The sequence below is a fragment of the Eupeodes corollae genome, chromosome 1, assembly GCF_945859685.1.
Source record: "Eupeodes corollae chromosome 1, idEupCoro1.1, whole genome shotgun sequence".
Classification (NCBI taxonomy): Eukaryota; Metazoa; Arthropoda; class Insecta; order Diptera; family Syrphidae; genus Eupeodes; species Eupeodes corollae.
The window spans coordinates 267,606,638-267,620,970 of record NC_079147.1 but is presented as its reverse complement, the minus strand read 5'-3'; the positions used below and the strand labels follow the sequence as shown (position 1 = coordinate 267,620,970).

General features: G+C 33.7%; 1 protein-coding gene across 1 annotated transcript; it reads left to right on the top strand.

The window, feature by feature from the left end:
- The first annotated feature begins 552 nt into the window (after window positions 1-552).
- On the top strand, window positions 553-13,871 carry LOC129939037 (mucolipin-3-like). The gene is made up of 3 exons (XM_056046901.1): window positions 553-1,238; window positions 10,616-11,463; window positions 11,521-13,871. Exons 1-3 carry the CDS (start codon window positions 816-818, stop codon window positions 12,248-12,250), a joined length of 2,001 nt encoding a protein of 666 aa, XP_055902876.1. The 5' UTR covers window positions 553-815; the 3' UTR covers window positions 12,251-13,871.
- The last annotated feature ends 462 nt before the right edge of the window (window positions 13,872-14,333 follow it).

Here is a 14,333-nt window from a genome sequence, read left to right as displayed (position 1 = left end):
ATTCATTTTGTTAATTTATCAATTAGAGGTTTAAATTTGAACAGATAGCTATTTGTTTATTTTTACTTGGACATCTTTTGATATTTTGACAGGAAAAATTGCACAATTGCTAAAACTGGATATATACGCGCTTACAACACGTTGACATTGTTTATCAAGAAAAGTTTAACGGTCGTGTAATTCGTTCAAGAATTTGATCAAAATTGGCCACCAAGATCTTGTGATATAATATCTTTAAAGTTAATAGTTATAACGTAGCCGTGGCAGCCATTTCGCTGACTCTTTCTATTGACATACCTTCCTCTTCCTCAATGAAATATCTAAATAAAGTCTTTTATATATAAAACACCTTAAAGATAAAAGATAATTAATATTAAACATATCAATATAACGTCTCTGTCTTCTTTACCCTATATTAAAAACTACATTATCGACATATCTCCCAAGCGCCATCTATTAGCTGGTAGCAAACAGTGCATCCATCAACATCAGCTGACTTAAATTGAAAAACACTTCCCCACACAAAAGTTGAACTTGTCAATTTATTTTTCATCTTTTGTACTTTTTTCCCGTCTGCCTCTGCATTTCTGTGAGTTTGTGTGATTTGTTAAACGTTAAAGTGACGTGCTGCTGGAAGAGAAAAGAATAAAGTAATCCCGAGGTCAAAAAATTATTAAATCATTAAACAAAAAGAAAACAAAACAATACAAACACGAAACGAATAAAAGTAATTCGATTGATTGCATTTTGCATTTAAAGCAGTTTAAAGTTGAAAATATTAAAAAACCATTGGGCTAAAAGGCATTGACATTGAGATGAGTTTACTTGGTCCCAAAAATGGAACCACTTCTGCCAGTAATATGAGTCCCGACAACGACGGTGGCGACATTGAAGAAAACTCATGTTGTGAAAGTGATGAGGATTTTACAAATAATCAACAAACCACCGCTGCCATGACAAGTGAACCGAGCATTGGAGGACCCACAAGACACATGGACCAACAAACTTCTGCATCCAGCAAATCACCTGGACACTCCACCCTTCGGTCGGTGGATAGTCGACCCTCGGTTCATAATGTCTATGCTGAGATGCCAGCCTCGTCGACTTACATCGAGAATATGTCCCCGATGGCTTTGTTCAACGAAGATAGGATGCGTCGCAAGCTGCAGTTTTTCTTTATGAATCCAATTGAGAAATGGCAGGCTCGCCGTCGATTTCCCTTCAAATTTGTTGTCCAAGTAAGTTCATTTCCATCTCAAAAGTGTCCTTAACAAATCTGATAGAACAAAGTTAGATAAGTTACGAAATAGCTAGATAACTATCCAATTGGATTGTTTGCATAACAATAAATAAGATTTGATTGAAGAACCACCAAGCAATTGGTCAAAAAGAAATATTCAAATTTTGTGTTGCATCTTTAATCAATTTGATCTTGGATAAGTGTGATTGTGGGACTTTTTTATTTAATATAAATGCATTTTCTATTTCTGTGGAATGAGTGTTTTGTTTGTGATTCTTTTTATTTGGAAGAACAATAGAACTTCATTGTAAGTAAATTGTTCTTATCTCACACTTAATTTAGAAATAAAACAAAATGTGTGAAAGGCGGTGGCGGTTAGAGCGGGTTATTCCCTTGATGCTTTGCTTCTTATCTTTTTTGTTTTAAAGTTTTTGAGTTATTTTGTAAATACAAAAATAAACAAATACAATTCACTATCTTCTTTGTTTGATGTACTTGGTACAAATATGTATGAACTACAATTTACCCTTTTTGCGTCTTTTTTGTACGCGCAATGCATTTCTATCTTGTTTCTCTCTTTGTTGTCAGTTTCTTCCAAATAATTACATTTGGTAGGTAATGTTCTTTAGATGAGTAAGTTTTGTTTTGTTTTTGTTTTAAATTTGTAAATAAATGAAACATCAAAGTAAATACTAGACGCCTGCTACCACTTGTGTGAGATTTTCTTTTTCAAAGCTTATCTTTGTTAACTTAGTTCAGAAATAAGTATAAATATGTATATCAACAGGTGATACAGACGAATAGTTTTATGCGAATTAATATAACATCGTCTTTAGAAGGGCAACTATTTTGTAAATTTATAAAATTAAATAGAAATTATGAAGAAATGTACGTACCTGGAATAGTTTTCATGGCAATCAAGTTTTCTTTTTAACTGATTCATAATTCATCTTGGTACTGATTTATAGTATATATTAGTTTATTTCTTGAATAAAAAGGTTCCTTAGAACTAAAAATTATGTAGACTCCAGTTATTGCTAGTGGGTGGACCATATTAAACTAAAGTCTAATTTCAAGCCCGTTGTAAACAAAAACCGTAAGCTTTAGAAACAGGATCAAAAAATAAAATAAAGTACAAACTACTTCGCTAACGTTTGTATTTAAATAGATATTTTTGTTAAGATACTCTACACTATACAGTAAATGAAAAAACGTTTCCCAATTCAACTAACTTAATGACATAGTCTCGTAAATGTTATAGTAGGTTCTTTTTTGAAATGCATTTGAACAGGAAGCACCGAAAAGCCTCGGATCGGACGGATTTACTGTTGACAACCAACGCAAACGAATTGAGGACAACGAACTTGGGATATGCGCGTGGAATGTTAGGTCCCTTAACAGACTACGTGCGGCCGAAGAATTAGCGGAGGCCTTAGACTGCTTTAAAGACATCACCGCCATCCAGGAAATACGAGCAAAAAGAGGATGAAAAACTGCGATATTTACTATGGCGACTGCTACCACGAAAACCAACAGCGCTTATTTGGATGCGGCTTCGTCATTGGAGCCAGACTTAGGAAAGAAGTCTTGAGCTATAGGTGCATCAATGAGCGCCTCATGATCATACGCATCAAGGCTACATTCGGCAACATTAGCCTGATATGCGCGCACGCCCCCACAGAAGAGAAAGTCGATAACACCAAAGATATGTTCTTAGAGCCCTTAGACAAAACATATGAGTAGTGTCCTAGTTACGATATTAAAATAGTCCTGGGCGATTTTAATGCCAAGCTAGGAAGGAAAGACATCTTTGGTGGAATAATCGGGAAGAACAGCCTGCACGACAACACTTCCGACAATGGATTCAGGCTCATAGATTTTGCTGCGGGGCGAAATGTCATAGTTCCACACCTCAACATCCACAAATGTACTTGGACTTCTCCAGATCAATCTACCGTCAACCAGAAGAATAATATTGAGATCGACACCAGACATGCTTCCAGCATCATGGATGAACTAACTTTCCGAGGAGCTATTATCGACTCGGACCACTACCTTCGATTTTCCAGTCCCAAGGCAAAACAGGGAGGTGCTGAGAGAAGGTACAACGTCGAATGCCTTCAATCGCCAGAGATCGCAAAATCCTTTTCCGACCCAGTTACTAGTTACCTTTCTCGAAGTTCTCCGCCGCCAACACAATGTATTGAAAACCAGTAGCAACATTGCCAAGATGCAATAAGAGAAGCCGCCTCTGATGTGCTTGGTTTCAAGCAGCCACCAACAAGGAACCCCTGGTTAGATGAGGAATGTCGGCAAGCAAATGCAGCCAAACAACAGGCACGCAAAGCGAAGCTGCATAAAAGGACGAGAGCTGCTCATGAGCTCTATGAGCAGAAGAGGCGAGAGGAACACCGACTTCTCAGAAGGAAAAATAGAGGGCATGAGAAGTGTGCGGTCGAAAATGTTGAGAGGTTTAAAAGCAGGAATGAAGTTCGAAAGTTTTATGAACAGGTGAAACAAAATTCACAGACACATAAACTTAGAACCGAATATTGCAAAGACGAAAGTGGAAATATCATAGTGGAACCGCAGTCAATGCTGAGGATATGGAAGGACCACTTCTGCAGACTGTATAACGGCGACGATGAACTGAATTCCGCTGTCAGGCCGGATGATCCATTCAACATAAACGACGAAAAAAGGAGACCCTCTAAACTGCACGCACTATAGAGGAATTAGTATCGCCTATAAAATCTTCTCTGCCGTAATATGTGAACCTCTAAAGCCCATCGTCGAGAACGTGATAGGTTCTTATCAGTGTGGTTTTAGACCAGGAAAGTCCACAGTTGATCAAATTTTCACATTACGGAGATCCTGGAAAAAACCCAAGACCAATATCGACACCCACCATCTTTTCATCGATTTCAAGGCCGCATATGACAGCATCTACAGGGACGAGCTGTATAGAGCCATGTCTAGTTTTGGCATTCCCGCCGAACTCGTCCGTTTGTGCAGAGAATTCACACTGCTCCATAAAGGTTGGAAACAACTTAACAGAACCTTTCGATGTCAAAAAAGGTTTTAGACTAGGTGATGCGCTGCCATGTGATTTTTTTAACATCGTGCTTGAAAGAATAATTCAGAGCTCACACGTCAATACTAGAGGCACTATTTTTCAAAAGCCTGTTCAATTACTGGCATATGCTGATGACATTGACATAATCGGAAGAACTCAGTGTGATGTCAATGGGGCTTTTGTGAGTATTGAGGCAGAGGCGGCAAAAATGGGTTAAACGGTTAATAAGGCAAAACAAAGTACGACGCACGTCTTGGTCAAAACGTCACCATTGACAGACGTAGCTTTGAGGTAGTCAAGGACTTCGTCTACCTAGACTCCACTGTAAATGCAGAAAACAACACCAGCGCTGAGATCAAACGAAGAATAACTCTTGCTAACCGCTGTTTCTTTGGACTTAGAAAGTAATTGAGTGGTAAAGTCCTCTCTCGGACCGAGCTATATGTAGAAGTTTGTTGGGTGAGTCCCTAGTTCAAACAGGACTATAGCGCCACCTTAAGTAAGTAAGTAAGTAATTTGAACACGGGGAGTTCCGCTCACAATGTCAATCGGAGTTATATTGGGGGACTTAGGCCCATTTGCTGATACAAAACATAAATCTGATATACATAGCTGACTTCAAGGTTCCATTTATCGCAATAGCTGCTGAACTTGTTTATGATTGTTTGAATTACAGCTTGACTCTCAGCCAAAATTACAATATCATCAGCATACAAAAGAACATTTATACCGATTCCTTCCACATGTATTCCGATGGGCAGTTCAGAATGTAGGTCATTTAAGAAAAAGATAAAAAGCCTTTGCAAAAAAGTTAGAGGTACTGCTTAAATCCCTGACGGCGGCAACTGTACCTTGGTATAATAGTTTGATAATTTTAACCATTTTCGTCAAGATGCCCTATGTAATAAATAAGTTTGTTTATAAGAGCTTCTCTCTTAATATTGTCGAACGCAGCTTTTAAGTCTAAGAAGTTGCAGCTGCATAAGACATGAAAGATTAAAAATCTGATCAATGGTTCTATAATCTTTTCGATATGCAGCTTGGTATTCATTTAGTATAATGTTGTTTTCGATCCAAGTAGTGAGGCGTTTTAGGAGAACAGAGGTGAATAATTTGTAGAGGGTATCTAAAAATGGAAGCCCATGATAATTGAATACAAGACTAGCGTCACCTTTTTTGAAGAGGGGAAGATAATTGATTTTTTAGTGATGTTAGTATTGTTCCTGTTTCGTAGATTCTTTTCAGCAATATATGAAACTCTTCAATAAAAGAATTACTCGCATTTTTAGAAACCTAATATTGAATGCCGTCTATACCCGGAGCTTTGTTTTCTTTTGAAGATTCCATCGCAATCCTTACTTCATTCAAATCAAACAGCTTTTTGTTTCAATAACTTGCGAAAATGTCATCCCAGTGGCTTTTTGTCCTGAGTATATTAAAGCATTATCTCTATCACGATATGTTTCCATTTTCATGATTACTGTAAATAGTTTTGTTTTGTATAACGGAAGTGAAACACCTTTCTTTGAGGATGACAAACATTTCTTCCGCATTCAAAACCGAACATGATTTATTTTATTTTATCATTGCAAAGAATGTAGCGAAACATGGTTTGATTGTCTAAGTAATTCCCTATTATTTCGAACAGGTCTGTAAATAATAATATTGAAACAAAAAAATACCAAAAGTCACTATAACACTAATACGCCAGGCGTTTACACAATTTTTTTTTATTTCATTCATACTGAAGAAAGGCATCCATCCTTCCACTTTGTTTGAGTCACATAATTACTTACATGTAACATTCAGAGCAAGGTCCGCCCTGACCATCACCGCGGCGCGGCGTGATGGTTAGTGCGTAGGCCGGTCATGTTCTTGGGTTCAATCTCTGCATGTACCAGCTATATATCTTCTTTTTGACTTCATAAAGCTTCAAAAAATAAAGTATACAGATGTTATATCACACGCTTTAGATGGCGAGTTGACAGTATAGAAATTTAAAATAAGCTAATGTGTCCTATAGGCTGGAAGCTATATCTGTTATAATTTAAATAACATAAACATGCCTCCTTGTGAACTGTTGCGGCTAATCTTTCACAAAAATCCATAAAAAAACCAAGCCGCTACAAGATTGGGAATAAAAATTAGCAATAAAACTAACGTACACAAAAGTATTTTTTTGTCAATATCTATATTGTTTAGTTTATTTATTTAAAGTGGTAGCACTGATAAAAGTCTTATCCCAATTACAAAAGCATTAAAAAGGCTACACCAAAAAATCAAAACTCGTTCAAATTTTGCTTTATTAATCTAAATAGCAAGAATTCATTTGCACCAGTTTTTACGTTCTTAACCTTTCTTTTTGCAATGTTATGTCTTATCAAAATCCCGACTAAAATACAGGAAATAAAAATTACCTGGCTTAATTAAAATATTGTAAATATATTTTTAACAAGTGGATTGAATATGCAAATCAGAACTTTTTAATTTGAAAAAACACCAAGCAAAATTATTTATTTATTTGTTGAAGTAACTTACAAGCTAAATTTATAAATTACTTATTTAAGGCATCAGGGTATCCATACCATGCGATGCCCTTTTTAATTTGTTAAGGTTTAACGAAAAAATTATTTAAGATCGTTTAAATTTTATTACAAGTGAGTTTTTGTTGTTTATTTTGTGTGTTGATCAATTTAAGTTTATTTTTGGTTTTGTGATTCATTCGAAAAAATGATTTCAGTATTGTTATTTTAAAGAAAATTTTGAACCATCGTTTAAACAATTGAAGTAAATGAAAAATCAAAAAAAAAACACAAAGCGGATGTATTTTAGTAAGATAATAAAAAGCTTAAATAAACAATAGAACATATGCAGTTGAAACAATAAATCCAATTCAATTCAATCTATTAAAGAGTAGAAGGTTACGATTGCATTAACACTAAGTCTTTTTAAGTAAAAATTATTGAAATTAAGTAATATTTAAAATACAAAAACTTCATATATATCAAACTTAAACATAAGTTCACAATCCAACATATTTAATTTCGCACAATATTTTTCGGGAAATGATATTAGCAAAATTGCATTAAAAGGTTTTTGCCTAAATTTGCTGATAGCCCAATAATATCCATGATAGACCCTTAAAACAAAGAACAGTGTTTGACGTAGTGTAATTTTCATGAGTTTGCACTTTAACAACAATTTGGTACTATTTACTCTTAGGTCATTTCTATACATATTATATGACAATAATTATTATTCTCACAATTTGCTGTAATTATAGGTGCAGAAATTTGTTATCATTATAAAATAAGTGTAGCCACTCATCTAAAGAGCATTTTCATCGTTTGAAATCTTTTTAAACAATCAAGCAATTAAATAGAACTTGTTTTAATATTATTCAACCTTATTTCTGAAAAAGAAAAACAAAAAAAAAACAAACAACCCCAATACTTGAAAATTACAAATCATTTTTGCAAATATACTTCTTCTGTTACTTAAGGTGTATTTGGCGCCAAATTAATGTAGAATCAGCACCAAAAGTAATTGATTTCTGTAGTTTTTTCTAAATGATCTGATATATTTTCTATCAATAATGATTACCTTGATATTTCAATATTTGATACTATAGAAATTTTAAGCCAAATTGCATTGTTTGGTTCTGACAAAAACATAATTCGTCGCGTTCGGAAATTAAATCAGGTCTTTGATTTTCAGCTCAAAAAGTTCATCAAGATCTTTAAGAATGCCCTTCCGAAGTTTAAAATTAGTACTTGTTAAGGCATTACATTAACAGAGAAAGTGAATCACAGTTTCCCTTTCATGCTGGTCTCCGTAGCTACAGCCAATGTCAGGCTATATCAAGTCTGGGACTACACAAACATTGGATTGATAGGCCATTTCTTCCTGGAAATGGTAAAAGTCCGTAACATTTTTAAACCTGCGATCGGATTCTGTTAGAAAATTTAAAAAAAAATGTTCCCTACATAGTTCCAAGAGGAATAATAACCCTTTCCGCAAGTAAGCTTTGAAGAACCGATTCTTGCCTGGCTAACTAATCAACACGTTCATTTCCATCAATGCCACTGTAACCTGGAACCCAAATGAGAGTGACACGGAGGTTGATGTTAAGACTGAAAAGCTCATCCCTACATTGTAAGACGAGTATAGAGGATGGGCAGGTTCAGACAACACAAGGGGCTTCATTTGCAGTCAACTTCATTCTTTAAACGTACATTTTGATTAGTTAGTTTTTTAAGTGTCATAAATTTCAAATTCAGAAATTTACTTCACAAACAGAATACTCCTCAGTCCATTACGATTTGTATTTTGTATTGTAAAGAAATATTACTTATTTTTTTTTCCAAATTTACAAGGAAGCTTTTTAGAGAAAGCATTAAATGAAGGTGTGCAGAAAATAAATAAATCATAGAGTAATAAAGTTCAGCTTTCAGTTGAATGAAAAAAAATTATCAATTGTCATTTTGACATAAGTTTACTTGACTTGATAGTTAGGGAGATTTATCTTGACTAACTGTCCAGTCAAGAAAATGTTTTAACAACTGGCCAACTAGAACTGTGCATTACGTTCAAGTCCCTTATGTCGTCTGAACCTGCCCGATGTTGTGGCCGAATTTATAGTCATAACAGCCGCTTGGTTATCAGTGCAGATAGCCATGTTTTTATTTGGGTTTGAGTTTGATTTGAGTATTTTGCTTTCTGATTGCTAGTAATTCCTGAATTGAAATACACTGGCACAATCAGGTACCCGGCTGTGAATTAATACCTCGCGATTCGCGAATCAGAATTCAGTAAGGTAGCACGAGTATATTCTTTATATTGAATTGTCTTCTCCATGGGACGCACTACCTCATGCTGGGCCGTCTCAGTAGACTTGCCTTTGATATTTGCGTGCGGACCTTGTAGCACAAAGCAAACAAGAAATGTTTAAAGAATAAACTGTATTCAAATCTCATTCTAAATTTGTCATATTAAGTTTTTCAAAAATACCTCTTTACAAATTATAAAAATAACCAAAAACGGTGTTTTAAAATACAACCTATCCCTAAACAATAAATCGTGAGAGAATTTTGCAAAGTTCAAATTTTTATTTCGTTAGACTTTTGCCTTTTTCTATTGGAAACTGTTTTAGCTTAATTAGTTCTTATAGATCAATTTGTGACACTTAAAATCTAACTACTTATAAAGATTATTTGAAACTTTAACAAAACACTAAATATTTCAACTAAATATCGAAGAAAGGGACTATAGATTTGGAAAACCACCACGAATTTAATCGAACAAAACTATTTAATAAATTAAGAAAGCTTCAAAAAGTATTTTATATGTATTTTTTGAATTAGGGCTAAATTGGAACCAATTGGAACAGTTTGATCTGCACTGATCTGGCTATAATCTATAAAGCCTATAGTCGTCCGAAACTCAAATACAATTCAAATATCTGGGCAGGTGCTCCTATAACCTACTTGAGTCTCTTAGACAGAATTCAAAAATGATAGGTGGCCGTTGTCTAACTGAAACTTTTGTATCTCCCGAGCACAGTTGTAAGGTTTCATGCCTGTCATTATTTTATCGCTACTTTCATAAACAATGCTTTAATGAAATAGCCAGTTGCATTCTTCCCCTTAAACAATTCAACCGTAATACCCGTTCTTCTAGGAATTCTCATCAGTTTACCCTTGAGCCCAATTTCGGACGTACTGTAAAGTACAGAGATTCTTTCTTTAGTCGTACCACACGAATGTGAAATTCTTTACCAGATTCAATGTTTCCCACTCATTACAATGTGCAGACATTTAAAACCAATGTGTGCACCGGTATCTTCTTTCTAATCCTAACCTCCTTTCCTAATTGCTCACACAGTGATTATAAGGGTATTCATATCCCATTGAGTACGCGTATATTGTAAAAAAGGAACAAAATCTTGACGCCCAGTGTTATGAATAACGCACTGAACATTCGACTCAAATCCACCTGAAGCACCTCGAAATTAATCCAATAAATGTTTAAAGGATGGATTATGCTTCTCAAAACTTAATATCTAATTGTTCTTCAAGGTTTTAGTATAAAAAACAAAATTTTTCATTAAAATTTTGCCCTGCCACTTTAATTTTTAGGTAGAATTTCAAATAATTACCAACGACCAAAAACCGGCCAAATTTTGTATTTACAGATTTCGGCAAAAATATGATACATTCGAAAATGTTCCCAAAAAATGTTTAAAATTATAGAATGACTCAAAGCCATTAACAACTAACGGTTATTTCTTTTCTTTTCAGGTGGTTAAAATCGTCCTTGTCACAATGCAGCTTTGTTTATTTGCCCATTCACGTTACAACCACATCAACTACACATGGGACAATCGCATTTCTTTCTCACATTTATTCCTCAAAGGCTGGGATTCCACCCGTGAAACCGAATCCTATCCTCCCTCCAATGGTCCACTAGCTATTTACGAAAAAACTCAATTCTTCGATACTATTGATTTTGCGATTACAAATTATGCAAATGTAAGTCGATCCATTGGACCCTACGACTATCCAACGAAAAATAATCAAATGGCTCCGATGAAACTTTGCCTCCATAGCTATCGTCAAGGCATCATATTTGGCTTCAATGAAAGTTACATCTTTGATCCGGAAATTGTTAGACATTGTGAATTGATAACGAAAAATGTTTCAACAATTGGAATTGAGAAATTCCTCAAGCAGCGTGACGTAAATGTTAGTTTCTCGGCATTGGTTGAGGCTAGTTTGGAATTTGGCATAAAAACAATTAATTTCAAGGCCTATGGGCCACTCTCGGCTCCGGATTGTTTTAAATTTGATATAAAAATAATTTTCAATAATCGTGACCATGATGGGCAGATGCTGTTGTCTCTGGATGCTGATGCGATGCGATTGCATTGCAGAGGAGACATCAAGTACATCACTGATGCAGAATTGGACACTTTCTTGAGAACTATCCTCAATGTACTCGTGATTGTTGTGTGCATGCTGTCCTTTGGACTGTGTGCTCGAGCGATTTATAGGGCTCAGTTGTTGCGGGTACAGACTGTGAATTTCTTTAAGGTCACCTACAAAAAGGATCTGAGCTTTGATGGTAAAATGGAATTTATCAATATGTGGTGAGTAGAAAAAGAATTACTTTAAATTATCGAAACTGATGACCTCCGATTCTATAGGTACATAATGATTATATTCAACGATCTCCTCCTCATCATCGGATCCGCTATGAAAGAGCAAATCGAACGAAAACTCCTCGTTATCGACGGATGGGACATTTGCTCTGTGTTCCTGGGAATTGGAAATCTACTCGTGTGGATTGGTGTCCTTCGCTATTTGGGATTCTTCAAAACCTACAATGTAGTTATTCTAACTCTACAGCGAGCAGCGCCGAAAATTGCCCGTTTCCTCTTCTGTGCCCTGCTCATCTATGCTGGGTTCACTTTCTGTGGATGGTTAGTCTTGGGACCGTATCACATGAAATTCCGTTCGCTCGCAACAACTTCCGAATGCCTTTTCTCGTTGATCAACGGTGACGATATGTTCGCCACTTTTGCCACACTCTCGAGCAAGTCCAATTTACTTTGGATATTCTGTCAAGTTTATCTTTATTCGTTCATTTCTTTGTACATCTACGTTGTCCTGTCGCTATTCATTGCTGTTATAATGGATGCATATGACACAATCAAGCGCTACTATGGGGAAGGATTTCCATTATCGGATTTGCGTGAATTTGTTGGCACCCGAACTGAAGAGGATATAACATCGGGCGTTTTCTTGACGGATTTTGATGATTTTGGAGATTCTACAATAATGATGGTTTTGAAACGTGTCTGTTGTTGTTTTTCTGGCAATGAAACACCAACTGGCCCAACAGGGTACACATCATTGCATACAGTTGGTAAATAGTTGAATAGTTTTGTTAATTGGCTTGTTTATTATTTGTTTTAATTAAACAGCTCAATCCAAATATTTATATTTATATATAAAAAAGTACGTAGGTATATAAACTATGTAAATAGAAGAAAAAGTGTTTGTTATAAAAGAAAAGTTTGTATTTTAAATTTTTGAAAAGAAGACAATACCTAAATAAAATCAACATAAAGTGCCACGCGTAGTTCACAATTTGTAGATTAACTAATAAATTAATTCAACTATTTGTTGTCAGTTTAAAAGCAACATAAGTCAATTTGTTTGTTGTTCTCAAAAGAAAAAGTAAAATACGTTTGATGATTATAGTAAAGATAGATTAAAAACTGCCTTAAACATTCAGAAGAAAAATGTTTAAATTCAATTTGTTCGAATTGCCTTCAAATGCATTTTCTTATTAAATTTTGTGATCAAATTTTTTCAAACTGAATTATTCTACACTTCCGGCCAATTCAAAACTGTTTTGTTTCGAAATCTTAGCCATAATAAACATATTTGTATGTACATATCTTTTAAAGAATTGTATACTTAACCAATGAAGAATTCTTCGCACGTTATTTTTAACTTTTGATTGAAATTATAAATTAAATAACGTGTCATAGTCATTTATGGTAAACTTTACACAAAAAAAACCAGTACTTTGTTTTTGAAAGTGAGGTTCACAAAACCAGCATTCCATCCAACAAAATGTAACAAAAATAAAAATCTTTACCATAATCATCAAATATAAAAATAATTAAATATTAACTTGTTTAACATTCGCATCCTAAATAATTACCACAAGCAACGCTAAAGCTTTTTCTATACAATTTAAATGCACTAAATATGAATACAAAAATATTTGTAAAAGTGCATTTTCATAATGATTCTCTAACAGTTAAAAAAGGAAATAAATTTCAGTAAGAATGTGATTATCATATTTTAAATATAAAGATTGATGTTGCTTATAATTTTTAAGTACAAATAAAATGTATTGGTAATAATTATTTAACTGTAAAATGGTTGTAATTGTTACTTGCTTAAAAAAACTACAAAAAACTAAGCACTAATTTGTAGAATTTTTAAGACCAAGTATCAAATTAAATTCTGTATTTAAAAAGCTTTAAGCAACCATCAATTCTTTACTATGTATCATTATGTATTTAAAGTTTTCTCAAGTCAACAAAAAGTACACTACAAGTTTTTTGGTTCAATTGTATTTTTTTTATCATTTCCAAAATGTATTATTTATATTAATTTAGATTTTTAATTTTTTTGTTGTTGTTTAATTATAATTAAAATATTATTATGTATTTCTTTTTTGTTATTAATTCTTCATAAATATGTGATTATTTCTGTTAATATAATTACCTTAAATAAAATAAAACAAAATATTCTTATATTATATACAAAAAACAAAAAAAAAACTTTGACTCTTAACCAACGAACGAGTTGGTTAACGTATTTGTTTTATTAAAATTAAAAAATACATTTATTGTATAAATTTATAGTTATAAACATTTAATTGATATTATATTAAAAAAAATATACAAAAATGTTTTAAACACACAAATGTATGAACAAATAAAAATTGTAAATAAAATGTGTAAAAACAAGAAACAAGAAGTATTTTTTTGTTACTAAACTTAATGAAACTTAAATTTTTAGTCGGTGAACCACCGCAACATTTTGTTGCATTTATTAAAGCCTCTTTTAAACGAACACATTAAAAAAATTAATAATTTTAACTTTCGTTTCTATTAACAAAAGAAATTTGTGGACAATCTCCAACAAGAACATTTTTTTAAGAGCTTACCAAATGGGAAAACGCTTTAGATTTATATATAGAACGCTGCACTTCGTTGTTAGTTAAAAAGGGTATTTCCCAGCTCCTTACAGGTAATTCGAAAATTAGAAATATGATATTACCGTAAGGTTTTTAAATTTCTTAGGATGTCCTATTTTGTGGGTAAGAATTGTCACGTTAATGCATTGTGGAATGAAACCATAAGCTACGCAGCTAAGATGACTACATACAAATGTTAATTTGAAAAAAAATGACATTTTTAAGAACGTTGCAAAA